Here is a 27276-nt window from a genome sequence, read left to right as displayed (position 1 = left end):
CACACACACACACACACACACACACACACACACAGTCAAATGTTGAATTTTAAACTCCGGGATCAGACTAGTACACCTGCATGACCACGGGGAGAAGCCACGACAGTCAGTGATCTGATCTCATCAAAAATACATCAAGGCGCTCCCCTCTGGATATCTGTATGCAATGAAATATTAACCAAATGGAGTGTTGAGAGTACACCCTCGTGTGACCATCAACATCTTTTTTTTTTTTCTTTAATTAGATATGTAGGCTTTTGATTGAAACCAGCGGCGTGCCAGCAGTGAGAAAACTAAAAGCAAGCTCAGCTCAGTGTGCTGTCATGGGATATGCATCCATCTCTCCTCGCCGCCCTCACTCACTCCATTTCTGACTAATTGTTTGGCCTCCGGTTTGTTGACTTGAGCTCTGACGGCTCTTTCCCGCAGGCTCTGCCTCTCCACTGCTGACGCATCCATCAGCCCATCCCCACAAACCTGAACATACTTTAAGTTCAGTCAAGTACACTGCTGAAGCTGTTTCTCCTTTTAAAGGCATATCAGTTCATCAATCACACATAATGGTTGTTGAATTTGTAGGTTGTAAATTTGATGAATTACTGGGGAGTTTTTCCACCCATGCCACTCCTGGATGTGGCTGTACCATCACGGCACACCCAACCTGCTTTCCCGTTAAGGTATCATTTCACATCCACGTCTCACGGCAGCAGAAACAGGCGAGAACATGCCGGCCTGAGCTTAAAGTGCTGCTCCTGTCAGAGGAGGGGATATCTTCAAACGCTCAGACTCTCAGGCCATGTCTGACCGCTCGCAGGCATGCACGGGGTCACACTCATTATTTGAGAGGGAAACATTTCCACAGCTTTGATGGCTGAACTCTGTCAGACATGGTCACTCAGTCACCCTCTCACTGTGGGAGCTGATGGCTCTTCAAGCCAGTCCTGCACAGTTCAGTCACTTTCAGGAGGCTTGGAAACATATTTAAATAGTCTCTGCTGCCTCCTGGTGGACACATACTGCAAACACAATGAAGAAGTGTGCATGAGGAATGTGCAACACAATGGAATAATTGTAGGTGAGTCAAATTTGATGAGAGTAATTATTTAATAACTGATATAATTATAGTACATTTGTAAATAATTAGTTTCACTTATTCATACTGCACCCCATCCTTACTGAAGAAAGGAGTTTCAGAGAAAGCCTGACAGATAAAATTTCATAAGTGCGATGGATCTGAAGTGATCAACTAATCAATCTGCATGGAGCTCAATGAACATCCTAGTAAATGATTGTTTTTCAGTGTTTCATATTTTTTATATTTTTGTCAAAATCTTTGAGAAATGTCCAACACTGAAGAAAAAAAAGGCACATTGCATGATGACCAATCCATTTGTAGCTACCCTGGATATAAATAAGAGGGGTTGTAGCTGTGCTTGCAATCCAAGCACATGTAAACGAATCGTGTGAAGATAAGCCTGTCTCGATTTAGTTTAAAGCTCTGCAGAGATCCATCCATCCATCTTCTGTCCCACCTAATCCTGAACTGGGTCGCTGGAGCCAATCCCAGCTTACTGTGGGTGAGGGCAGGATTCACCCCAGACGGGTCGCCTCTGAATCACAGGACGAACACTGAGACTCAGAGAAACAGAGGGGGAAATTAAGGTCGTCAATTAACCTCATGCATATATGGAAAGGTGTTTGAACCCTGACCTTAGGCAAGAGCGCTAACCACTGCACCATATTTAAAAAACAATACGCAATACTGCTGTCTTTGTTAAATAAATCTCTTTTATGCATTTTAAGCTATAAATCATTAAATATGTGCACATTAAAGTCCTTCAGATTGGAAATCTCAGGTGATCTGTAAAGTGTTACTGAACTTTTAAAGCAGCAAGACAACAGGCAGCTTATCTTTAAGTTAATAGATCTTTATTTGATTTTATATCTTTTGCATTCTCATTCAAAAGGCATGGAGATAGAAAAAGAGACAGAAAATGGTTCATGAATATAAATATACAAAGAGAGGCCAGATTTTTTTACAACCAGTAACATTACATGAAGGCTTAAGCGAGTCATATGAACAAAGGGGCACAGCACTTTGGATTACTGAAGTGATTTTCACCAAAAAAGCCACATTGGACACAGGCTACATGGTCGTCAACACTTAACTTCATGCAACTGCCCGACATCGAAGCTGTGCCTGACTGCCACCCACAAACAATAGAAAAAAGTTGAATTTATGTGCATTAGTTTTTTCCCCTCCCCCCCCCCTTTGGCAATGCAAAGCATAACATCAGTGTTTTCCCCTGAACTCCTGTGCAACACGTTTCCCCCACCCCCCGCCACTGAAACCAGAAATATGAAAACCCAAAAATCACAGACAGGTCTTTACAGGCAAGTGTCACTGTTACATACGAGACGGGTACCATGCCACTGACGGGAGCACGCCCACTGGTCCATTTAAAAGAGACGCACAGCAGTACAGTCAAGTACAAGATGACAGAATAGGCCACATTGGTCAGAACTGAAACTGGTCTACTTCGGCTACTTCAAGTATCCAATCACATTTCAAACCCCATCGAAACTCAACCGGATCCACATTCAAGGACAGTAAAATCATTTAAAATTGGCAACAAACTCTGATAAAAGTATTTACAGAACGTGCAGATTACCCAGAGTTTTTTTTTTTTTTCTCAAAGTACACAGAAGTCCAGATTCTAGTGCAAGATCATAAAATTGATTTTAATAAAAGAAAATAAATAAAAAAATTTTCAAGAAAATAGATTTCAAGAGGAAACAAAGCAGCTCGAGCTAAAAACATCCAACAATCTGCAGGAACAATGAGCCACAATCTTCAATGGAGAATATTAACACACACACACACACGCACGCACGCACGCACGCAAACACACACACACACACACATACAGTCAACAGAAGCTCATGCTCAGGCAGCAATGTTTAATATGGAATCTGGTTCTGATAATACTGGATCATGTCGTAGGTTCTGCTCCTGTAAGGGGAAACAAGAGAAGCCATCAGAGAAAGTCTTCTGGAAAGTCATGAAAAAATATAAGTGAGCAATGAGGAAAAACTCCACTGACCTGTTGCTGAGGAAGCAGTTCTGGATGACTTTGATGATGAAGGAAGCTGCGTCTTTCTCGCTCAGGCCCGGGTTGAATCGCTGCCTGCATGAGAGGAACAGGATGGAAGTGTGAGCCACAACATCGACTCACACTCCAGCCGCTCATTTGCACATTTAGACATATGAAAACAAACCCACTGGTATGTGTGAGTGTGTGCGTGTGCGTGTGTGTGTGTGTGTGAGGGTCTCACTTGAGCAGTTTGATGGTCTGCCCTCTGAAGCAGGGAAGTCCAGTGTCCAGCATGAGGTTGACTAGGGAGACCACTCCGTCCATATAGGGCCTGTTCACAAGACATCTGATCAATATCCTTAAATCAGTCATCAACTGTTATATCCCTCCTACACACACACACTCACCTGACAGCCAGGTATCCCCTCACACACATCTCCATGAACCACTTGAAGGGCGTCGCCTCCATTTTGCCGCCCATGATCATCACCATCTCGTCGGTCAGCTTGATGTCCGGCTCCCAGCCCAGGTTGCCACCGGGGGAGCTTTCAAACATGAAGCCAAAGTCTGGAAACACACACACACACAAACATGATGTTTAACAATGTATTTAAGATTCTGTCAGTATCACACAGGCACATGAAGATAGAAGGAAAACCTGTACTGCTGCTTATTTTGACACTCAACACATGAAATGCACTTTCAAGCATTTTTAAAACTTGATTTGTGGCAATTTCACCTCTGTAATATATAATATTTTGATATATCACCTGTAGGATCTTCTTGATTTGATGAAACAAAAAATATTTAAGTTGAACTGTAACAAATTTTAAATGTAAGGAACGTTTCCACAATATCGGAGATTGACCTGCATCACTTTATATTTCGGTACTCTCTTTCCTGGTATAGACTGTTAAACATTATATTCCATGTTTGCTACTATTGCTGCTTTTGAGCATTACTGCCATCTCATGGATGGAACAGGAACGATGTTTCATTGATCAAAAGCCCAGAAGCAACCAGGAAGTGAAAACTATGAAACTCCAAGCTGTAACGCCTCCATTTTCATGAAAAAAGTCATCTATAGAGAGAAAACACACAACTTCATCAAAGTAATTAGTTAAAACTTTCTCAAGAACTATAGGCAAGATGACACAAACTTTACAAAGGTTTTGGTGTCTTTTCTATTGCCAAAAACTTTCAAAAAGCTTTTCTCCTCGACTGATTTGCCTTTTTGAATGAGCAGATTTCTTTTAGTGGATGAATTAAGCCATTATGAATATCTTGAGACACTTTTATCATAGTGATAAAGTTAATTCAAGTTTAAAAAATATTTTTTTTCTTCACCATAATAAAATTTTGAATGTAGATTTACAGAAACAAATCCCCATATTTTCAGTTAATGATCAGACAGCAAATGAAGACTGGCCCTGAACGTACTGACCGATGTGGATGAGGTGGCCCTGGCTGTCCAGCATGATGTTGCCGTTGTGTCGGTCCTTTATTTGCAGCAGAAACAGCAGCAGGCTGTAAGCTGCCATACTGCGGATGAAGTTGTATCGCGCCTGATCGGAAGAAAATAAACATTCAGCTGAAACTGGAAGTGGATGCAACACTGTTGACTGACCCTTGAACAGAAAAGCCCTGATGAGGCTGTGAGAGCGAGTGTTTTCACCTTCTGGAAGGCCAGAGTGGATTCGTCACCGTACTGATTCCTGAAATAGTCGTACATGCCGAAGTCCGTCTGCCGGCCCAGCTGGTCCCGGGACTTGCAGTCAGGGATGCATTCGATCACGCCGCACTGTGGCGGAACGCCAGAAAGATGGGACAAAAAAAAAAACAGTTAATTAGAACAGTCAAGTAGCTCCTCGCAGGAAAACGAGGACATGGAAACATGAACTCACTCCAGGAGCCGTGGCGACAACCCTGTATGGAAAGACGTAGAGATCCAGGCCCACCAGCTGGAAGATGTTCTTGAACAGGCTGATGATCTGAAGAGCCAGCATGTCCTGTCAACACAGAGGAAGTGAAGGTGAGGAGAAGGTCGCTCTGGTAGGCTAGCGGTGGGTCAGTCGTCCGGCTTCTGAAAGTGACACCTGTCTGCAGTCATCTCCGACTTTAAAGATGGCCGCCTGCCAGCAGATCCTCTTGGCCTCCTCTTCGCTTTTGTCCTCATCCAGAGAGTTGGAGCGACACAGCAGACCTGCGGAGGAGAGGTTAAAGGATATTTACTTGTAAATCGCTTGAGTTGTTTGGGACACAAGTGGACCAGAGGTGGTTTAAGTAACAGTTCAACATCTTTCAGCACGTCTTCTTTGTTTTGGTTTGTTTTCATATTTACTATGGTGAATATATGATATATCTAAAAAAAACTACAGTTTATGGGTGGATTTGAAGTAAAGAAATATGTACAGCCAGGTAAAAAGGTTAAAAGCTGTAAAATTTAGACAGATGTAAAATGGTTATAAAGGGTAAAATGTTTCTCAGCAATAAAGACAGAACTAAAGCTACTTTAGTTCATTCAAATGAGTACCAACTGTAAAGTTCAAACCCACTTAAAGACTATTTTATCTCTCTTTCTTTTTCTTTTATTTGAAAAATAAGAGTTGCTGTTCATACATTTTTTGTTTTCATACGTTTTTTGTGTGACAAACTCTAAAGAGTTCCCATCTTTTCCAAGTGCTTGCACTTCATTAATTACCACCTTGAATGACTGCAACTGAAGTCTCCCTGAGTTGAAAAAACTTTACTTTTAGTTAACAAATGTAAGATTCATTCTAGGTTCTCTTGAGTTCGACTTCAGTTGAAGATACCTTCTTTTTCCAGCTCGCTGACGCCACACCGTCTCACTTTGAACTTGGCCAGGTAGGGAGCTTTGGCAGCACTGGACAGAGGCACGAAAGGGTTAAAAACTTTTACTTATCTGAAGATTAATGCATTTATTAAGACAGTAACACGAGCTTTATTGTTTTTTTCCACAGCCCACCTTTGCATGGGCGTCCCGGACTTGTAGTCTATGTCCAGCACTATGGCCTCGGGGTTGCTGGGCAGGTAGCAGCCCGGCTGGACTTTAATCTGGGACATGGCTTCCAGGCAGGCCCTCTTCCTCTCCTCCCCTTTGGGGAAAGGTCTGGCAGAAACAAACACAAGACGACAGAGGTTCCACACTGAAACACCTCCGTGACTGGGGATCACGTCGTGCATGGGTATCTCGCTGACTGCAGGTGACAGCCGCCGTTTAGTTAAGTCACTGGGGTAGAAGAGGAAAAACTCAAGGTTTCTCCCTCCGGTGTGTAATTAGCGCTCTAATGATGGCAGAGGGGAATTTGTGACCCTCTGGTGGGAAGAGGAAACGCTCTCTGTATGCAAGTTGTCAGACAAGCGTGAACGCCGGCGAGGTGATAGTCGGGGGCTGCGGCGGCACGGCGGGAGGGTTTTCCAGGACGGCGAATAATCGCAGTGACAGTGGAGAAAACATCGACTGAATAAATGAACAACAAAGGGATCAAGAGAGCAAAGCTCTGAGGGCAGGGAAAAGAAGAAAACAGCCCGTCTCGGGGGGAGAGACTTGTTATCACTTCATTAACACCTCTGAGATCGTCTAAACGTCCCGTTGAGCAGCCAGAAGTCCAGAACTTCAGCCTTTCCACTGCTGCTACTTCACTCCTGTCAAGATGATTTAACGTACAGTGGTCATCTTTCAATCAGACGACTGCAGGTTTGATTCCCCCCCCCCCGTTTTATGTGAAATCAGTTTACCATTGTTCAAAATATAAAGTTAAATCATGACTGAAGTGAGAATCTCATTGTAAAACAGTAAAGAGGATCAAATATGAAACAGAAATCAGGCTTTAAGTTACCACTATATATAACCTCCGACAGTGTCTTCTATTATCTTAACTACTGAAGTCCAAAAGACTTACTGAACTTTTCAGTTTCACTGTGAAAGTGAAACATTGACGTAGATAATCTGAGACTTCTTTTTTTATTGAGGTGAAAATGTATTCATACTTAATGATCGCCGACACGTTGGTGATCTTGTTGAAGAAGTCAAACTCTCTCTGGTAAAAGTCTTTGGCGGGACCCGACAGCGACCCCGTGATCTCCTCCACCATCTGCTCCAGCAGCTCACCGATGTCCGCTGCAAACACACACACACACACACACAGACAGACAAAGAAAGGAGAAACGCTACGTTCATCTCCATGTGTGAGTTCGGGTGTTGTCATGTGGAGCGCAGTGCGGCTGGAATCTCTCACGATCTTTCTGGCTTCCCTCCTCGTCCAGGTAAATGTTGGTCTTCATGTTCCAGATGAACTGGTGAGCCAGCAGCTGGGATTTCTGAGCGGCCCACAAGATGTACTCTCTCACATAGCCCATCTACACACACACAGCGGGAAAGAGAGAGCGTGAAGCTGTGTTCACGGCACTGAGGCGGATTTAAATCCACATTAAATATCTGATGTTCACCTTGTCGTAGCGAAGTGCCTGGACGATTTGAGGGATGTAGAACAAGATGGCGTCCTGCAAGCACAAGGAGAAATGCTTAAAAACTGACAATCAGCAACTAATCATAGTCCTAAATACAAATGTGTGTGTGTGTGTGTGTGCATACAGGAGGGAAGGAGCGGAGCACTTTGACCCCGTACTGAGCTGTGAGGGGGTGAGGAGGGTACATGGAGGAGAAGTATGACAGTCCTGTTGGCGGATCTGCCGGTGCCCAGCACAGGATGTGGCTGAGCTCCGGAGAGTCGGCGTCGATGGTGTGCCACGTCACCAGAAACTGAAGAAACAAAGACCAGAAGTAAGAATTTAATTTCACTAAAATCACACCAGACTGCTTCTACTCAATACACACATCGGTAATCAGATCTGATGGCGAGTCAACAACTGGCCTCTGAGGAAACTTTGTCGGTAGAGCGACTGAAGAAAACAAGTGTGAGACGTCAGAGAGGATCATCAGATAGCTGATGGAAGTCTTTGGGGATGGCGGCACGCTGCCTCAGTTGTTTTTTGTTTAGTTAACCATGAGACTCATTAAGAGTTCAACCAGGCAGAACTAAACAAAAAGAACTAAATGAAGCTGGAGGGAAGCAGTTTCTTTACGAGTAATTATTTCTCCAGTGATTAAACCGACGCCTCAAACCAAAACACAAACTACAAGTTAACAGATACAGAAGTCACAGGAACTTCAAGAGCTAAAGAATGATTACTTTAAAGGTACAGGAGATGTGGGATGATCAATGAAAATCTAAAAAACTTTGTTGTGATGAGATCACATCAGTGGATCTGCAGGATCAAAAGAGTTCATGTTTTCTCTTGTAGCCGACTTCCTCACCTTGACTGCCTCAGGAACGTCACACACTGCAGCGGGATCCATTCGCACAAGACGAGTCACCTCCGTCACGATCGCCTCTGTGTTTTTAAACCTGAAACATTAAAACATTGGAATTCAAAAGGTTCTCAATCGTTTCCTCAGAAGGAGACCACATGCTGCCATTCTATAGTCAATGTGTGCAGAAACTGATTTTCTCGGTTTTGATGACCTGGTTTTAATCTTAATGTAAAGCAATGCACATTATGTTCCTCTTAGATTTTTATGTTATTCTTGACAATTAATGTATGTATTCATCATATAGACAGATAGACAGGCCTACAAATAGATATTGATTATAAATTTTTGGATAGTTGCTTTTATATATTCTTAAAATAATGCAAATACAGAAATATCATTACAGAATAATATTAAGACACTGTCATATGTTGACATTTTCTATATTATTATGTCAAATATTATAGTTGTTCTTTTTGTCTTTCCTTTATTACCTTGTTAGTATTAAAACAGAAATTATTGCTATTCCTACTAAAGTTTTGTACTATTAATATATGCTTATTGCACTACTGGGACACAACAATAAAAAAACCTAACCTATTTTCGCACACTGGATCAATAAAGTCTATCTATCTATATCTTTTAGTCCCTCCACAAATTTGCGATCACAACAACTAATCTAAATTCAACGAATATCAATTAATTCTGCACCATCTTTCAATTTTAACAAGTTGTGGTAACTGGACAAAATTTCTGGAGTTTGGTTGAATTTAAATTAATCGTTGCGATCACTACATCACAAATTCCTGGAGGGTCTGATCTATCACTGACTTATGACTTAAGTGTTCATTCATTGTAAAACTGTATTTGCAAGACAGACAGCAAGTTCTGAATAATTTTAGACAAAATTAAAAAAACTCCACAAAAAGATTTTAGAGTGTTTTCAGCAGGTTTGGATGAGGTTTGTTCAGAAAATAAATAGGAAACGTTGATGTTGATGTGTACTGGTTTCCCTGGTGTACCTGGCGGGCAGCTGCAGGGCGAGGTAAGGCGCGATGCTCCAGGCCAGGTTGACGTTGTCCTTCCACTGTTTTTCAGTCAGACTGATGTATTTGGACCTCCAGTTGGCGATGCTGGTCTCCACCGACTGCTCGGTCGATATGGCGAGTTCCTGAGTGGATAGCGGGTTGTACCACGTCGTCAGCCTCTCAATCTCACTGGCCTGCAGAGAAATAACAGGTCAGTCAAAGCAAAATAAGAGCACAAAACATAAGTTTTTCATGTATAAATACAGTAAATACCAGCAAAGCCAGCAGAAGAGTCCTGCGTTTCATGTAGTATTTGTGCAGTTGAGAGCCTCTGTTGCTTTGCTTAGAAAGCCCTGAAACAGTGAAGCATGAGAGGAGTGTGAGCAGACGTCAGCCTACAATGTCCTGCTGTGGCCGTCTTGGCCACACTCGATAGAAACGGTGTGTTTTACCTGACTTCTTGGATATGGTGGACATCCCTGAGGACAGAGGGTAGGTGTTGATCCATCCCTGAGCCACCTGCTGCCTCTGGCCCACTGCTGCATCCAGACTGCTGCGGCTGTCCGTCACCGTCACCACGGACAGGCTGTTCACCGACATGTCCTGGGGATCTGCACCAAATGAAGACCCAGCCATCATTCTTATAGCTCCAGAAAAATAAGATGGAAACACTCAGAGATCACGTTCATGTTAAAATGTTAGTGAGACGAGCTCATGTTGACTTGAGTTTCAGTAAAACGTACATAAATATTTGTTCTTTGGGTTTGATGACCTACTTGTTGCTGCTCTGAACCAGTCACGAAGCTCTCTGAGTTCTTGGTCTAGAATTTGTGAATCAAATTGTAATGCTTGACGTCTTTCCTTCAAAAAAGCAGACAAACTCACCTACAGATTCAGAAAATCAATACCTAGACGACCATGTCTCAGTGAAACCTCTACATTCTAAATTCATCCTCTTATTCGTAATATAAGTGACATGACGATGTGGCTCAGCTACAAAAAAAATGACGCAGCCATCTTTAAAATTAAAGCCCACACAAACGGTGTGACGTCTGAAAATGAAAGAAGAGTTTCCTGAGCGTTGTACCTAGAGGAACCAGTTGACTGGCGGTCAGGTACTTCTTGTCGGACAGCAGGCTGGCGTAGAACTTGATCATGATGCTGATGTCTTCTCTCAGCCTCTTATCTGTTTGGGTGGGAAACTTGGGCGTGATGCTACAAAAAGACAGAAGATGAAGGTGTTAGTGAACAGTCGATCGCCTTAAACTCATGTTTTAATTATTATTAAAAAAAATCCACCTGAAGTAGTCAAAAGCCGTGGAATAGATCTTCTCTCTCAGCACGTTTCTGATGGTCGCGTTCGTCACAACATCAGCATGAAGGAGAGTCAAACCCAGAGTAAGGAGCCTGAAATGAAGTCATGACACAAGAATCGCAGATTTGTTATTGTTGCACTGAAAGACTGAACCATCTGGAGGCTGTGATAGAGGGACACAGTACCTGAATCTGGGCCCGATGGCAGCGACGTGCCGGTTCAGGCTGCTTTTGGCTCCTCCGACACTCAGAGAAAGAGACCGTTGCAAAATAGTGGTGAAGATCTCCACCTGGTCGGCACTGCTGTACTTGGCAATCTCAAACCGCTGGACAAGAAACTATAACAAGAAAAAGGAATAAAACACATTTAAACTCACATAAATTGAAATTCTCTGCACAAAAATCAAGAAAAGCTGTTAAACGAGAATGATGTCGAATATTTCCAACTTAACGACTGTCAAAAGCAATAAAGAGGAGTGTGTGGGGTGTGTGAACGACCTCTATCCAGAGGAAGTGAGGGATGACATCGGGAGCGCAGGGAGCAGGCTGACTCTCCTCTGAAACAGCCAGAGGCCCGGTCTCAACTTGAGTCTCTGAAAACAAGCCCATCTTACGCTCCACCGTCATCTGCCAGGCTCCTGCCATCTCACGCATGAACTGCAAAGATGGAGGGGAAGACAATAAGAACCAGGACACCCTGCAGCATGTGTCAGATGTATTTGAATGATTAAAGAAAACACATACTGGCACTTCGACTCCGTTGTGAGCAGCCAGGAGCCACTCCCAGCAGGCGATGGCCGTTTCCATGCCGTGCTCTGTGAACATCTTCAGAGGAGACCAGCACAGATGGTGAAGCAGCTGCGGATCACAGTCTGGAGGACAGAACACACACAATATAGAAACCTCCACTGCTCCCACTGTGGCTGGAAAGAATGATACACAATATTGAATGAGAAACGCAGAGTGGGTTACTTTTGGTGGTGATAAGCAGGGCAGCCATCTTGAACATGGCCTGGGTGAAGGCCTCTGGGTGCTTTTTGTCCAGAGCGCTGGTCATCTGATGGATCATCAGCTTGTTCAGATCCGACTGGCTGTGCGTGGCCTCCGAGAACTGGATCATGCCGGCCACCTGCACAACGCAAACAGGTGAGCTGCATGCTCAGCAGAACCCTTCAGCCAGAAGGAGAGGATTTCCCACTGTGGTTTACCTCTCCTGTGTAGCGGTTTCTCAGATTCAGTGACGCCATGAAGTTGGAGTAATCCTTCTTCACACACGCCGGCCTCTCCGTCAGCTGGGTCGTCTAATGAAAACACACGGCTTTAGCGTCACCGACGAGCAAAAAAGAGTCACAATCCAGAAAAGTAAAGTGCAAACTGCGACTGAGGTGATCGTGTCTGAGCCCTGTCTCTCTGTGTTTATTGTTCAGACCAACCTGGGGGAAAGCGGCCTACGGTTGTCCACATGGAGGAGGACAGCACCAGCAAAACCAGTTAGCCAAATGGGCAACCAGCCAACCAACCCACCCGTCCATTGCAGGTAAGTAACCAGGCAACCAGCAAATCCGTAAACCAGCCAAGCAACCAGGTAGGCAGTTCGGTGCGGTTTAATAAAGACAAAATACAACAAATGAAGCAAATGAAAAGACAGCTATAGCAGAAAGCAAGCCAGAGAACACGTAAAAACAGCATTGCAAGCAAAATAATGTCACACGGACCGGTAAAGCATGCACACGTACAGTACTGAAAACAACTAGACGGCTAGACTTCTGCTGTTGGCAGAGCTGAGGAACGCATTAAAACACAGTAACTGAAGGTGCACATAAGATACATCTCTGCCTAATATTAACCCAACAGATCGAAAGCAGCTAAAAGACAAATAGTTATCATGTTAAAAAGCCACTAATCTTGGACAAATGTTAATAAGCGACAAAAAACATGATATTTAGTTCACTTTCAGATTTATTTTTTAAGGTATGTTGTATATTCCAAGTTCACTATGCACCCAAAATATTCTTGCAACTTATTTATTCAAGATTTAATGTATCTTTTGTGCCCTTTAAGAGTAGGTTAAAATAATAATTTAAAAAAAATACATTCTTCACAAGACTGTAAAAAGTCATCATCCTGTTAGAAATGTTAATCTCTACAATGTTCAAGAGCAAATATGTAATACTGTTAATGTCCCTGCTGTAGAATAAGAGCTTCGGTGTGAAACATGAACAGGTGTGTGTTTGCGACTCACGCCCAGCGTGGTGCTCTGTCGGTTGTAGCCCGCGAAGTGCAGGATGCTCTCTGTGGCCATGGCCAGGCCAGTGTGCTGCGACAGCCCCGACACCCAGTTGTGATGTTTGTTCAGGTATTCCTGCGTTCATGTAGGAGTCATCAGAATGAAGAAAAGAAAAAACTCAGTTAAAAATAAAAAGTTTGTATGTCAATCATTATGTCAATGCAGATTTATTCGATCCCAGTAAGATCGACTGCAGTTTGCAGTTTGAACTCTGCAGTTCAATGCTTAAAGATGAGAACTGAAACTGACCTGCAGGTGAGACTTTGTGACAGAAGGAGCCCACTTCATCGCCTCTTTCAGGATCTCACCACAACGAGCAGCAAAGTCTTTCACTATGCTCTAGAATCAAGCAATTAAATACGGATTTAACTCAACTTTATTGAAAACAGGAGTGAAAAAAAAAAAAATATATATATATACATATACATACACATATATATACACACAGACACACAAAACAACAAATTCACTGAATAAAATTTTACGTTTTTTTCCCCAAAGCTTTTATCCATGTTTGGATAAAAGGGTCTCCATTCTCAATGGAACAAAATGAAAACTACTGCCTTAACACAGTGTTATGCTGCCCTCCGGTGGTCACTGCAGGAACACCAGCCTGAGCTCACCTCTCTGGCCTCGTACGTGTCGGGTACAGTGATCCTGTACGGGGTGTCGGGTATATCGTAGTACGGCTGATCCTTGTGGATGTCCTGAGCGAACAGAGGGAAAGAGATGCTGTTGATTAGTTTATATGCAAAGTTTATGACTACATTTGTTTAAGCACTCCCTATAATAATGCTAGCGTTTTTCCTCCCACATGGAAACAGGAGTAAATATTTGCTGGCTGTGTGTCACGCGGTAACAATGCTGTCAGCGCTCTGTGTTTACTTACAGCACTCAGAGACAGAGAGAGCGTCTGCAGAATGTCCAACATGGTCTTCAACACACGGCCGCTCCAGAGCAAATGGGGGAATCTAATTTAGACAAAGAGACATAAATACAAATACGCATCCAGGTCTGAATTATTATTATTTCATTGTAAACTGTGCAACCTCCCTCACACACACACACACACATTTGATTGGGAAGTAATTACTCTTGAATGGAAGCTGAAAGTTTGTATTTAAAGTACATCTTGATTGTGAAAAACAAATAAAGCAGACGCTGACGGATCAGGACTCACGTCTCAGCCAAACCAGAGAGGTATTTGTCCGCCACCCTGCGGATCCTCTTGTGTGTGTGGTTAAAGTTGACCAATAGGAACTGGGCGTGCCGCTCCAATTCCTCCTCATGCTCTTTGGTCTTCGGCTGGAAGCGCAAGAAACACATCAACTTTAAAAATAGAGGAGGTAAATAATATCCTGAATTCTTAGTGAAGAGGTTATATCTTCAGCTGTTTGCTTTTATTTGAAGACATCACTCAACTCACCTTCTCAGCCATCATCTGGAGGAAGACGTCAAACACTTTATCGCCAACGCAGATAATGCACTGCATCATGCCTGGAAATATTAGAAGGGGGATTCAGAAAACGGACTCCTTTTGTTTATAAATTGGTTCTCTAACTGAGGACACGGGCCTCACCGGATTTGTCTTTCTGAATGGCTTTGTCTTCAAAGTACCGAAACATGACCTGAAACCTGTCGGCGTCATTCGATCGCAGCATCCTGAGTGAGCGCAAAAAGAAGGGTGGTGTTACAACGCGGCCTCTTCACTTTGAAGGATCGGTGATGACAAAGTAAAACGTGAGCCGGCTCGTGGTCGCGGCTGAGCTGACCTCATGTATTCCAACCGGTACACGGAGAGCAGGTATGTCGACATGGCAAAGTCCAGCTTGTTGATGAGGGCAGATCCTTCAGGAGGAGGGTCGAGGAGGTTGCTGATGGTCGCCCGCAGCTCACTCAACTCGGCCTTCAGAACAGAAATTCACATTTTAGAACAGAAAAAGAAATAAAACCAGGCCTGCTGTGGCCACTTTACAACTATGAAAGTGCAGAGCAGGAACTGGAGGCTGTACCGGCGTCACTGTGTCGTTTTTCAGAGCGGAGTTGTATTGTAGCTCAGAGCGAAGCGGTTCTCCGCTTGGGAAGGTGAGAAGGGGAGACTTGGTAGCAATCTCACACACACCCTCATACCACTCCTCTGGCCAAAGCCCTGAATAAACCCAAACATAAACATCAAGTCATACATGTTAGAATACCAGCATCTCTCCGATTATTGCTTAATCTGCATTCATAATGGAGATAAAAGCAGCAATGTCTCCCTCTTCATGGTACTTTGAAAAGAAATCAAAGATCTAAGGCTAAAAGGACATCTCGTGCCATCCTGTCTAATCATGTCTGACAAAATGATTATGATCTCTAAACTATTACAAGACACAACAGGACATTTTTAAATTCCTCACATGCCACAGCTGAGCTTCAAGACATCAAATCGAATGTCTCAATATTGTGACTCAGCTTATGAGTCACCCGCTCAAGTATTAGTTCATTAAATTGTGAAACACAGAATTGAGGAACCAGCGTGACATCCACTAAAAGCAGTGTTTTCCTGGCTCACCTGAACCTTCCACAGCGAAGCCCATGACCACAGAGTACAGCCAGAAGTCTCTGAACAGCTTCTGGAGGCGGGGCTTCGCCTCTTTGATCGGCGGAAGCCGTCTGGTCAGCTGTGAAGTCGAAAAAGAAGGGAAGAATATAAGATATATTGGGTGTTTAATGCTGCCGTACTCAAAGGAACACGGTGCAATAAGTGCTCATAAAGACAAAGCGTCTTTGAAATAAACAGTAAAAAACTTTTTGTCTGCACACAAATACAGTGAAAACATTAAAAAAAGGAACAAATCAGCACATTATCTATAGACACACGACGTCGCAGTTTCACTGTTAATTATAAACTGCGTCAAAAGAAGAGCTGAATTGTGAAGAGTTAAAGATTTCTGTCAGTCAATGGACTTTTTGGTCTGTTTGATCTGGTCTATTTGTTCAAGAGAAGCCCACATCAAAGTTCAGGTTTGGATTCAATTCTGTGCTCTTCGTCCCACAAACAGACGCAACACAACAATCCGCACCAGAACACGGCGAAGGTAAGACAGAAGGAGTCTGCCGCTGATGAAACCAACGGAAAACAGCTCGAATTGTTGAATGTTGTTTCTTTACTTTTGGTATGTTTAACTAAATCATCCTGAACCCATGCTTCCTTCTGCCTCAGCCATCGCTATGTGGATCGCCGCTGCCGTCTCCGTGGTCTTTCTCCTGACCAGTCCAGTTCAAGCTGGAATAAAAGACCTCAGTTCCCACTTCCAGGATCCTAGCCCAGATCCCAGAGGATTCCAGCAGGGCGATGCAGTGGATATAGAGGCCATTCCACTGGAGTTCCACAAAGAGAACACGGTCACCAACGACCTTGTTTTCGAAGGCTTTGAGGATGATGATTACATTGATTTTGATAAGATCCTGGCTGCGGGCAGCGACGACTACATGTGAGTTTCACTCTTTTTCTTTTATTGGTGGTGGATCGCAAGAACTTCACATCACAAGCAAAAACTGATGAGTAAAGAGCTTCTTTCTTTCAAGTAGCGTATAGTGAACCCAGCAGAGTTTCATATCAAGTCACCCCAGGCTCTAATTCAGGGTTAAAGACCTTTGGGTAAGGAGTTTGCATGTTGTCAGTGTGTCCAAAGTTTCCTCTGGGTACTCTGGTTTGTCTCTCATTATCCAGAGAGGTTTTTGAGGTTAGTTGGTGACTTTAAAAATGCCCTGCCTTCTCCCTGTTTGTCCTGTGAGGGCCTCAGGACCACAAGTGAGGTGAAGCAATGGATGGAAATCTGTTAAATCGAGGGCAAATCCGCATCAAAATAGTTGGTTATGAAACATAGCAAGCTGGAAGAGTGTAAATAAGAAGGCAGCTATGAGGCCAAATGCGAAAATAAGGAAAGGATGATTTCCCATATTCATGATTGTGACTGATGATAAATTAATGGATGTTTTATAGCGAAGGCGACGAGATAGACGAAATCGCCACGCCAGCCCCGGACATCGACATCTTTGCCGAGCCTTCCGACCCAAAGACCCGCAGAGCAAGACTCCTGCGGCTCTTCCACGGTCGCTCTCGCCTCCAGCGCCTCAACATCGTCAACGCCCACTTTGGCTTCAACCTCTACCGAAGTCTCCGTAACGACGTCAATCAGACCGACAACATCCTGCTGGCGCCCGCCGGGATCTCCATCGCGATGGGGATGATGTCTTTGGGTGCGGGATCCGGGACTCACGATCAGATCTACAAAGCTCTGGGGTTTGCGGAGTTCGTCAACGCCAGCCACCACTACGACAACACAACGGTGCACAAGCTCTTCAGGAAGCTCACACACCGCCTGTTCAGGAGGAACTTTGGCTACACGCTGCGCTCCGTAAACGACGTCTACGTGAAGAAAGACGTCTCGGTGAAAGACGCGTTCCGCGCCGAGACGAAGGCCTTTTACTTTGCCGAGCCTCAGTCAGTCGACTTCAAAGATCCTGCCTTCCTGGACAAAGCAAACCGCCGCATCCAAAAGCTGACCAAGGGCCTGATCAAGGAGCCGCTGAAGAGCGTCGATCCAAACATGGTGCTGATGCTGCTGAACTACTTGTACTTCAAAGGTGAGAGAAAAAAGAAAAAAAAAAAGCACTTCTAAAAGTACTTTATAAAAATGCCAAATGACTTCTGTTTGCATAAACAGGGACGTGGGAACAGAAATTCCCCAAAGAAATGACTCACTATCGCAACTTTAGAGTCAATGAAAAGACAAACGTTCGCGTGCCAATGATGACCAACAAAGGGAACTATCTGGCTGCCGCTGACCACGAACTGGACTGTGACGTCCTGCAGGTGGGCGACCGCATGCCGACTGTGACAGTATCCAGATTTATAAGCAAGGAACCAATGCAGCGTATCAATAATGTTAATGTTTGCAGCTCCCGTACGCAGGAAACATCAGCATGCTTATTGTACTGCCCAGAAAGATCACTGGCATGAGGACCTTGGAGCAGGAGATCTCACCCACTGTCGTCGACAAGTGGCTCAAAAACATGACAAACAGGTCAGGAGGATCACGTTCTCAATACTTTTATCAGCAGACGTCTCGGTGTGGTTAATGGTTTATGCAGAAACGAAGATTTGACTGAAGAAGAAACGTTTACGTTTCCATTCAGAACTCGTGAGGTTGTGTTACCTCGGTTTAAACTGGAGCAGAACTACGACCTGATTGAGAACATGAAGGAGATGGGCCTCGTTGACATCTTCCAGGAGAGCGGGGATTTCACCAGAATGACCACAGATAAGGTCGCCATGAACTGGGTAAGTCAGAAGCAGCACGCATCTCTGAGTCACTCAGTAAACTGGACCAAATGAACCATTTCATAACGACGCTCTCCCTCTGCAGCTGAAGCACCAGGGGATCATCAAGGTCAATGAGGAGGGGACAGAGGCTGCTGCTCTGACCCAGGTGGGCTTCATGCCCCTGTCGTCTCAGATCCGCTTCACCGTGGATCACCCGTTCCTGTTCCTGATCTACGAGCACCGCACAGACTGCCTGGTGTTCATGGGTCGGGTGGTCAACCCTTCCCAGAGTTAGACAAAGAGTCCTGCTAAAGAGCTAAGAGGAAGATTCAAGAGCGCAGTATTGCACCTCAGACACTTCACTGATTTCAAGAGCAAAGGACTTTAAGCACAATATGCAAATATAACACCAAGTAACGAGGTTTCATGTGTATGTAGACGAATACTGAACATTCAAACTTCTCCTTTGTATTGCTCAAAGTGTCTTGAGTTAATGTTGATGAATATTTGTTATTCCTTTGTTAATTTTTTTTTATTGTTGCAATGAGGATTGAAGAAAAGTGGTCCCATTTATTTTCTGTTATTCCAACTGTAATAATATTACGTACATAAAAATCAATGAACACAAAATGCTCAAATAAAAAAAAACAGAAATTTTAACTGACCTTGCATTGTCACTCTTGAAAGAAATTGTTGCAATAAGGATACGTGATTGGTACTGCATGAATAACTACCTTAATGTATGAATCTATCGCTTGAAAGCAGTACACATACTGTGTGTTGTAGGTTTCTTTCTATGCTATAAGTCCTGAATGCACCACAACGCCAGCAATGATTCTATTGACCTGAACTTTACCTTCAGTGAAAATACGACTTGAAAAACTGCCTGTGCTTTCAACAGGGAACTGGCTGTGCAGATGTTTCCACTGCAGCTGACTGGGTAAATATTTGCTCATGGAGTTAAAACCTAACTAACACTTTGGATCCATCTGGAAGAACTTGCGCAAATGATTCAGCTGTACTCCCCGCTGTGTCCGAACAATAATAAACAGAAGATTCTTAAAAACTCACCACAGCAATCACTGGGATAAGGACTCCAAGATTTCCGGCACTGCTCGATGCCTGGGGAAATAGGGAGCTATTACCGACCCAGCAGAGCTTCTTATTGACTTCCTGTTGTGTTTAGATGTCTGTGGGTACCTTCAGCGCCGGCCCCTTGTCCGAGGCCCTCTCGCTGGCTCTCTTCCCCTCCAGGCCCAGTTGGACAAACAGCTCTAAGAGGTTCACCATGAGTTCATCCACCAGCTGCTCCCCCTGCAGGTTGGCGGCGATGTTGGCCAGAGCGTTGATGACGGCCAGGGAGCAGTGTCTTTTGGAGAAAGTCACAGAAACAGAGTAAAGAGTTGCACAAACAAAAGTGTTCACAATGGGCTGCAAAGCCTAATCCTGTGGCTTTGAGAAACAGATGTAGGGAATTACAGTTAAAATCTCCTTCAAAAACATGGCAGCAGTGAGAAGCAGTAACATAGCAGGTGATATTGAAGACTTTTCAAGAGACGCTTACGCCAATACAAAAGGGCAATTATCAAAAAAACATTTCAACCACAAGTTGCTATTGAAAGATGGAAAGCAGGATGTGGTGAGGAGTGCAATGCTCATCAGGAACACACTTTTCACCAATCATAACAAGGTTGTAAAATCCAGTCTGCACATCCTCTTCACTACTCTTTGTTCTCAACAAATAATGTGTCAAAAAAGTGCTCTCGAAGTGATTTACAGGACGCACTTTTGTGCATAGCAGAATAACTTTAAATAATCAACAAGAACAGTTTTAACTTCATCTCAACAGTATCTGTACATTGATCTGTAAGGAATCAAATGATTCCAGAGTCACAATACTATTTTGTACCACAAGGCGGTGTAGTGAGTCACGCTAGAAGCAGTCGTTACAAACGCTGGGAAATACCATATCCTTACCATATACCATCCATTATACAGAGGCTGAATCTCTTATTTTGCACCTTTAATGCATTTAATTGGTTTGTATTTTTTATGCAACTGCTAATTTCCCTTTGAGAGCTTGAGAGCAGACGCTGACCTGTAGCCGTGGTCTCGGTGGTCTTTAGTGGCCGAGTAGACCACGGAGCTGGCCTTCACACTGATCTGCTGGAACAGATTCCACACCTCCTGGTAGATGTATTGCTGTGAGGAAAAACAGTATCAGAATAAGAGAAACATTGTAGCTGAGAGTAATGGTACTGACAACATTCACTGTTTTATTAAAATAAATGATTAACATTATTAGAGAAAAGATCTGCCAATGTGAAGGATCGATATCAGGGCACAGGGGATGGTTATGTAAGTGATTTGGATCAGATGCATTCTCAGTCCTTTGTTAATTGCAACCTATCACAGTGTGGGTTGGCCGCCTGTCAAGAACACCTCATTACAGTCCAGTGGCGTGTCAGCTCTAATCTATTCTTAAGGCGCTGAGCAACTTAACAACAGCCAGCTAGTTTACAGTAATTACAATGTGTCGGCACCTCTGGCACAAGGATTTTGTTAAAGAGTGCAGTGGTTTTGAACAATCTAAATTCACTGAGTATATAAAGACTGTATATCTCTGAATGATCTAAACTTTAAGTAAAAGTGGAGGAAAATGCTTGACCGATGCTTGGCTTTGGTGACTCTGTGCTTACGTTTCCTGTGATGACCATGCAGCCGAGCTGGTCGACAATAAGAACGTCCAGCTGTGATGGAGGCTGGCAGAACTTCTGCTGAAGGATTTGTAAGATGTGCTCCATGACTTTAGGAGTGTCTCTCAGAGCCACGGCGATGTGGCCCAGAGCTCGAATGGTGTGGTCGGGGATGAGATGAGCATCTCTGGCAGAAAGACAAGTTACATTTTTGAAGCAGTTCAGAGAGAGGAATGTCATCTGGTTGACTTTTGTCTAGTTTGTTTATTTCTTAGTAGGAAATGTTTCTCACTTCTCATTCTCTTGTGAAATGTATAAGCGGTTGGAGAGACTGGCCAGAAAGGCTTCGACTATCACCTGATCCATTGTTAAACCGGCTTTGAGACATCTGTCAAAACAAGAGGAGCCAGAAAAAAAAAACATGACAATGAATATTTTAATAAATGTACATTTAAAAAAAAGTGAGAGTGTTTGGATCTGACCTGCAGATGTTGTCGATGGAGATGTCTCTGAGCTGCTCGTACATGGAGGGCTGGTCCTTTCTGTTTGCCAGCATGTTGAATGTGGACTGAGAATGCTCATTGGTCACATTGATCCTAATTTCTCCAGTGCCTTAAAAAAAAAATTGAGAGACGCAGTTAACTGAAAGCTGAGCACGCTGATGTGGAACAGCACATGAACCCAGCAGACTATTTTAAGTCTCCACTTGTCTGTATGCAGCTGCTTATCAATGACGGCTCTGTTCAGATCAATAACGAATGAGAGCTGTGTCCAACAATGACACCAGTATTGATGTATATTTAACATTGTGTGAGGCATGGTGCTCTTGTGCCCCTTAAACCAATCAGCTATGCTGTACTCAGATATGTTGAACATATGATATATTATCGTTTGAGATTATTCAGTATTTGATGCTGCTATAGCCAGAATTCAGATTTATACTACATGATGTTGTTCTCTATCTCTCTTTTATATCACTAGAGGTCTGTAACTTTTGAAATGAATCATTATCTGCAGTACATGAGTCATATACTATATACTGTATGCTGATAAATGTGGAACTCCTGAGCCCCGGCACTTTAGCAGGTATGGGGAAGAAATGATATGTATGTACCCGAGCTGTACTGGCTGTGATACTTGTAGAGTTTTATGAGGACAGGTGAAGGAACCACCAAGAAATCCCTGAGAGAAGTCGTGGCAGAGTGAGCAACTACTGGAAACCTCTCGCAGAGACGGCCCAGGCCCTGCAACGAGGGAAATAATGCTCATCAGCACTGAAACAAAACGAAATGATGATTTATATCATGTAACAGTTTCAAGGCCCAGATCTCTAACAAGCTCTCGTCTCATGACCAGCCTAATATTTAACTTTTATGGTTCCCTTTTCTCTCTGTGTTTCCACCTCTCAGTGTTATACCTGCAGGCAGCAGATGAGCAGGGGCATGTGAGCGATGATGACTTTACTGGAGGTTTTCGACTGTAGCTTCTCCGACAGTTTGGTGCATAAATTTTCAGCTCCTAAAAAAAAAACATAAAAATGCAGAAGAAAAAACATCAGTAAGTTGGAATAAAAACCTCCAGTGAAAATCAACACCCCCAGCATCCCTCGGATTGTGACGTGCGGCCACACTGAACTGCTGCTCACCCACTGCCACAATTGATTACCTTGCTCATCTTTGACGGCCCACACCATGAGGTCCACGCAGGCGGCGTTGGCTTGGCAACGCAGTTTGAGGGGGCTCTGTTCTCCCGGCAACCCCCCCGTGTCATGAAGAACCCGCTGCAGCTCTGACTGGCTGCTGCTGAACTGCTCCAGCACGAAGTCGTGCACTTCACGCACAAAGGTCGGCTGCAGGGCTGAGAAACAAGAGGCGAGCGGTGCGTTATATACACTATAGAAAGGGTCAAGCAGATGATCGATACATGTGGTGTTAATGGATCATCAGTAGTTTTGTAAGAGGCTTCACCTTTCATGTAATAAAGTGTGTCCCGCAGCATTTTGAACACACAGACGTAGAGAGGGTCACTGAAGGCTTTGTAATAAAGGTTGAGTCCAGGATTAGACTAAAAAACAAAGAAGACAACAACAGATGCAATTATTTAACTGATAAAAGCTTATCTTCCAATATGCATTTATGAGTCTTTGTGTGGCCAGCGGGTCTATAGTCACCTCTATGACTTCTGTCAGAGTTGTGTCAAGTGTTTTCAAAAAGGATTCAGAAACAAAGTTTTTAACCTGCGAATCATTGCACACAAAGAGAATCAGTGTAAATAAAGGAAGCTGACAAACAGCGTTTCGGTGAATGGACAGTCGGCTACTGCACCATGCTGAGGAGCTGTCGGAGCAGATCAATGGGCACCTCCACCTCGTTCTCTCCCGCTTCCATGAAGAGAGGAGACACTGAGAAACTGGAACTGACAGTGGAGAAATAATAGTCGGGGTCCACGGAGCTGCTGTCTGGAAGATAAGCACCTGTGGTCCAAGGGACAAAAAAAGAATGTTTGCCTGGGGATTTTTACAAACAATAGGCCTAAAATGAATATGTACACACATGGGTTCATACAGACAGTTTTACAATGCGTGTCAGTCTAGAAATGTTTACACATGAAAATATAGATATTTGAGCCCTCACTGTTAATTTAAGCTCGCTGCTGTCACCAATACGCCAGGCAGACTCGAGAGGATGAAGAATCAAAGTGACAAACTCGAAATAATAAAAGCACCCAGTGTTTCTTAAGGATTACCTTCAAAGTAATGTGGTCCCGGAGCTGTAGGAGAGCACGGTGAATGAACCCCCGGATCGGTAAAGACCTGCACAGGACATCAAATCAATCCGTTTGTTTCAAACTATCTGTCAAATACAACACACCACCACTGGAAATGTCTTACTCTCTAGCAGACATTAGAAATCTAATGATATTTTAGATCCACATTATCCTCTTGTTGAGCATGTCCAATTCCTCTGAAACCAAAACATTTGCTGACCGGTGCAGAGGAGTCCAGGTTGGTCCCGGTGCGTCGGCGCAGGGTGTCACTTTGGCACACTGTGAGCAGCGAGGACGGCAGAATCGAACGAAAGTCATTGAAAGATCTGCGACGCACGCCCTCCGTTTCCTCTGCGACGCACTGGGTCTGAGGTGAGTTTCTGGGGAACAGCTTGGACAGCAGTGCTTCGTCGGTGTTGCTGTAGCGGCCGAAGGCTCGAGTCATCCCAAGCAAGGTGGGGACAATATACCTGCATAGGAAAACTGCAGAGAGGAGCTATGAAGCCTTTTCATCTTGAGGAGACGGCTACATCACAGTGTAGTTTGAGTGTATATACCTTTGTCGTGATTATCAGGTATTTGGCACATCTCCTGTAAAGCCTGGATGACCTCCATTACAGTCTTTAAAATCTGTTGGGCAAACAGGAAAGTTGGTGTAGTATAGCAATGTATGCCAACCAGTGAAAAATTTACTTTCAATGTTTTTTTTCAGATGACCTCTTGTCGTGAGTCTGGGTCCCTCTGAGCCACGTCTGCCAGCAGGGTCACCAGACAGAAGCTGAAGTTTTCTGCTACAGGGAGGAATTCTAAACAGGGGAAAGGATGGAGACATGCAAAAAAAGGTATTAAAAGGAGCAATGATATGATGCAAAGACAAAAATAACAGGAGGAACAAAGGTAGGTCTGAAGTCTTATCTGGCTAATAATATTGGATAAGAGTGCTGTATGTGAGCTCAGTTTAGGAATGGACATCAGAAATATATGAGAATAGCTTTGTGACTACAAGTGAAAGCGGAGCACACAGCTACAGCTAATAAACAGAGGCCTTTGTCAACAGAGGAATGCCACCATAAGAGGATTCTTCTTACCCTTTCCCTTTTTCCCAGAGTTTTCTTCAATCCATTGGACCCGTGGCAGCCCTCTCAACAGGCTCAGCAAGTAGGAAACAAGCATGTCTTTGTGCTGCCCGAGTAAAGCAAATCATTACACGCTGGAGACAATGGCACTTGGCGGTATTGCACTTGGCCTAACAAAGGCTGATAAATCATAAATGGGATTTGTTGTTATTTCTGGAAGAAACAAATCTCTGTCAAAGAGAATGTATCGTTGCTCTGACACAGAACGGCCCACTACGATCTGACAGCAGAGAAGCTTTGCTCACCGTGTCTCACTGTGATGAGGTTATAGGCTTACATGGCGAATTGCGTGTCTAATCGCCATCTTAATCAGATTATGGAAATAAGCTTATCGTGTTGATATATGTGGAGTACTATGAGGGACTTCCTGCAAAAAATGGCATTATAGGAGTAATTAGATATTACTAACGAATCGCAATGCCATGATTTAAACTGTGGAATGTCTGGATCATCTTGAGTCCGTCATGTTGTCAACAACTGTCAAAACTGGATGTTATGAAACAAAACCAGCATGTAAAAAAAAAAAATAATAATAATAACTTTTCCCACACCACTCACCACCCACCTGTAAACCAGATTCCACCAGAAACACCGCCAACCCAATGACGGCATCTCTGCGGCGCACGTCTAAAGTGAACACTCCACGGACCTCCACTGGACACATGCATTGCAGCTTCTGGACCTGAGGGAGCACATTTTCGTAAACACACAAACACAACTTCAACCCTTTCATACAGCACAGATATCTGACAGCTGGGACTGATAAAATGCACATATGTCAAATGATCTTACTCAGGGGTCTATTATGTCTCTTTGCAGATAGTGGCACCAGAGAAAATGCCACAGATATACGTATATTGTTTTCTCTAGTTGCAGCACCATTATCTATTCAGTGCTCCAGCTGGCTGGGAGAAGGCAGGGTGCACCATGGACAGCTCAACACAGAGATTGTGTTACAACCATAGCTCTCATTTCTCTTTAAATGTATCAAGAACACACAAATGCCCAACAGATATGTCGCCAATCATGAACGGCAAATCCTCTGAGGGAAAAAAAGACTGCCAACCACTCCACACTGAGCATGCCAACTTTATGACATTTTTATTTGATCTGTTAACATTTGTTACTGTTTTATCAATATCATTGGGGTTTACTGTGGTGTAAATAAAAATCCAGCCGCACTGACAGTTCGTCCAGTTGCAACAGGTTAGGGACAGCCGTGTCCAGCAGGGAGCTGCTGTATGCCTCCTCTCCGTGTAAACCTGTTTGACTGCAGTGCTGATCGAGCCTGACTACTCTGATGCAGTAACAGGCGGCTCGCTCGCACGCAGCAGAACAAACTGCTTCCCTGACAGGGAAAACACACTCACACACACATACTCACACACACATACACAGCTGTCAAACGTCAAGTTGGGCTAACATATCAGAGTGAAGCCCTCGCCTGTGCGGAAGCGGAGCGACACCCTGAACAATCTTACTCAACATTGGCTAATTAACGTAATTGTATGTTATCTCGGGGCGCGCTTGGTTTCCTCACCGTTTCCACGGGCGCGGGGCGTTGGGCAGCCAAAGAGCGAGCCAGCGACAGTACAGTGTTGAAATAAAACCCTCTCGTACCACCTCCTATTGCAGACATGTTGACGCTCACATTAAACCAGCGATCGGAGAGCGCAGGGAGAGCGGGAGGAGGAAACCAACAGCAGCAGCAGCTAGCAACGGGAAGCCGCAGTACGGCAGCCCAGCAGGGACAGTCCTCCTCGACACACCTGGCAGCCTCCTTCTGAAAACTTTAAACTTTGTGTTCAACATCTCCATACCAAGAGAGCATCTTTCAGACAAAATAAAAATCTTCATAATGACACACAAATGGCCAAATGTGAACTCTTTATTGGACAAGTGACCACATTTGGCATTTCTTCCGGTTTCTTCCAGCCTAACTAAACTAAAAAGTCATGCAAAACGTTTGGACATGTCCCACTGGGTGTAGGATTTCTATGATTTCAGAAAATAATATTGGAAAAAAAATCACGTAAACTTTACACCTTACGTCAAATGCTGCAGGGGTGAGCAATTATTTTTTTTCAATCGCCACATTTTACTTACACATAACATAAGTTGACATGCATTTTGCTCAAAAGGATATACACCTTGATTTAAAAAAAAAGTCTGATTGTTTTCATGATTTCCTTGAGTTACTGTTGCCCCGCGTCCCTTTTTTCTCAGTGTTAATTTTTTTCCCATCTTTATTTTTCTTACTTCTTCTTCTTAACCACCAAATTTGTCAGGTAACAATTATTTTTTTTGGGGG

General features: G+C 43.8%; 2 protein-coding genes across 4 annotated transcripts; one reads left to right on the top strand and one right to left on the bottom strand.

The window, feature by feature from the left end:
* On the bottom strand, positions 1–26645 carry pi4kab (phosphatidylinositol 4-kinase, catalytic, alpha b). Of its 3 annotated transcripts, XM_030104371.1 has the most exons (56): positions 26506–26645; positions 25531–25647; positions 24918–25011; positions 24547–24635; positions 24387–24459; positions 24050–24312; positions 23809–23875; positions 23388–23536; positions 23234–23299; positions 23031–23127; positions 22729–22920; positions 22481–22581; positions 22178–22307; positions 21546–21675; positions 21356–21451; positions 21067–21250; positions 20466–20569; positions 19568–19736; positions 19439–19489; positions 15611–15719; positions 15069–15205; positions 14829–14962; positions 14636–14718; positions 14483–14553; positions 14237–14361; positions 13946–14027; positions 13680–13763; positions 13306–13395; positions 13012–13131; positions 12203–12217; positions 11978–12070; positions 11742–11898; positions 11514–11641; positions 11268–11426; positions 10956–11107; positions 10755–10862; positions 10543–10670; positions 9908–10066; positions 9729–9808; positions 9450–9649; positions 8434–8524; positions 7711–7878; positions 7566–7619; positions 7355–7475; positions 7107–7236; positions 6082–6225; positions 5909–5979; positions 5192–5298; positions 5000–5104; positions 4771–4896; positions 4540–4660; positions 3503–3662; positions 3337–3426; positions 3105–3188; positions 2946–3013; positions 1–34 (listed from the first exon to the last, which is right to left on the bottom strand). In XM_030104371.1, exons 1-55 carry the CDS (start codon positions 26602–26604, stop codon positions 2962–2964), a joined length of 6309 nt encoding a protein of 2102 aa, XP_029960231.1. In that variant the 5' UTR covers positions 26605–26645; the 3' UTR covers positions 1–34; positions 2946–2961. The 3 variants fall into 3 exon arrangements, with proteins under 3 accessions (XP_029960231.1, XP_029960229.1, XP_029960232.1); XM_030104369.1 differs by lacking the exon at positions 1–34 and having other exon boundaries at positions 2609–3013; XM_030104372.1 differs by lacking the exons at positions 1–34; positions 12203–12217 and having other exon boundaries at positions 2609–3013.
* Positions 16270–18882, top strand: serpind1 (serpin peptidase inhibitor, clade D (heparin cofactor), member 1). Its single transcript, XM_030104373.1, has 6 exons — positions 16270–16532; positions 17045–17688; positions 17769–17917; positions 18004–18128; positions 18241–18385; positions 18471–18882. Exons 1-6 carry the CDS (start codon positions 16270–16272, stop codon positions 18660–18662), a joined length of 1518 nt encoding a protein of 505 aa, XP_029960233.1. The 3' UTR covers positions 18663–18882.
* Positions 26646–27276: the final 631 nt, after the last annotated feature.

This window comes from Salarias fasciatus, chromosome 12 (assembly GCF_902148845.1).
Source record: "Salarias fasciatus chromosome 12, fSalaFa1.1, whole genome shotgun sequence".
In the NCBI taxonomy this organism is placed as follows: Eukaryota; Metazoa; Chordata; class Actinopteri; order Blenniiformes; family Blenniidae; genus Salarias; species Salarias fasciatus.
This window is presented reverse-complemented; position numbering and strand designations above follow the sequence as displayed.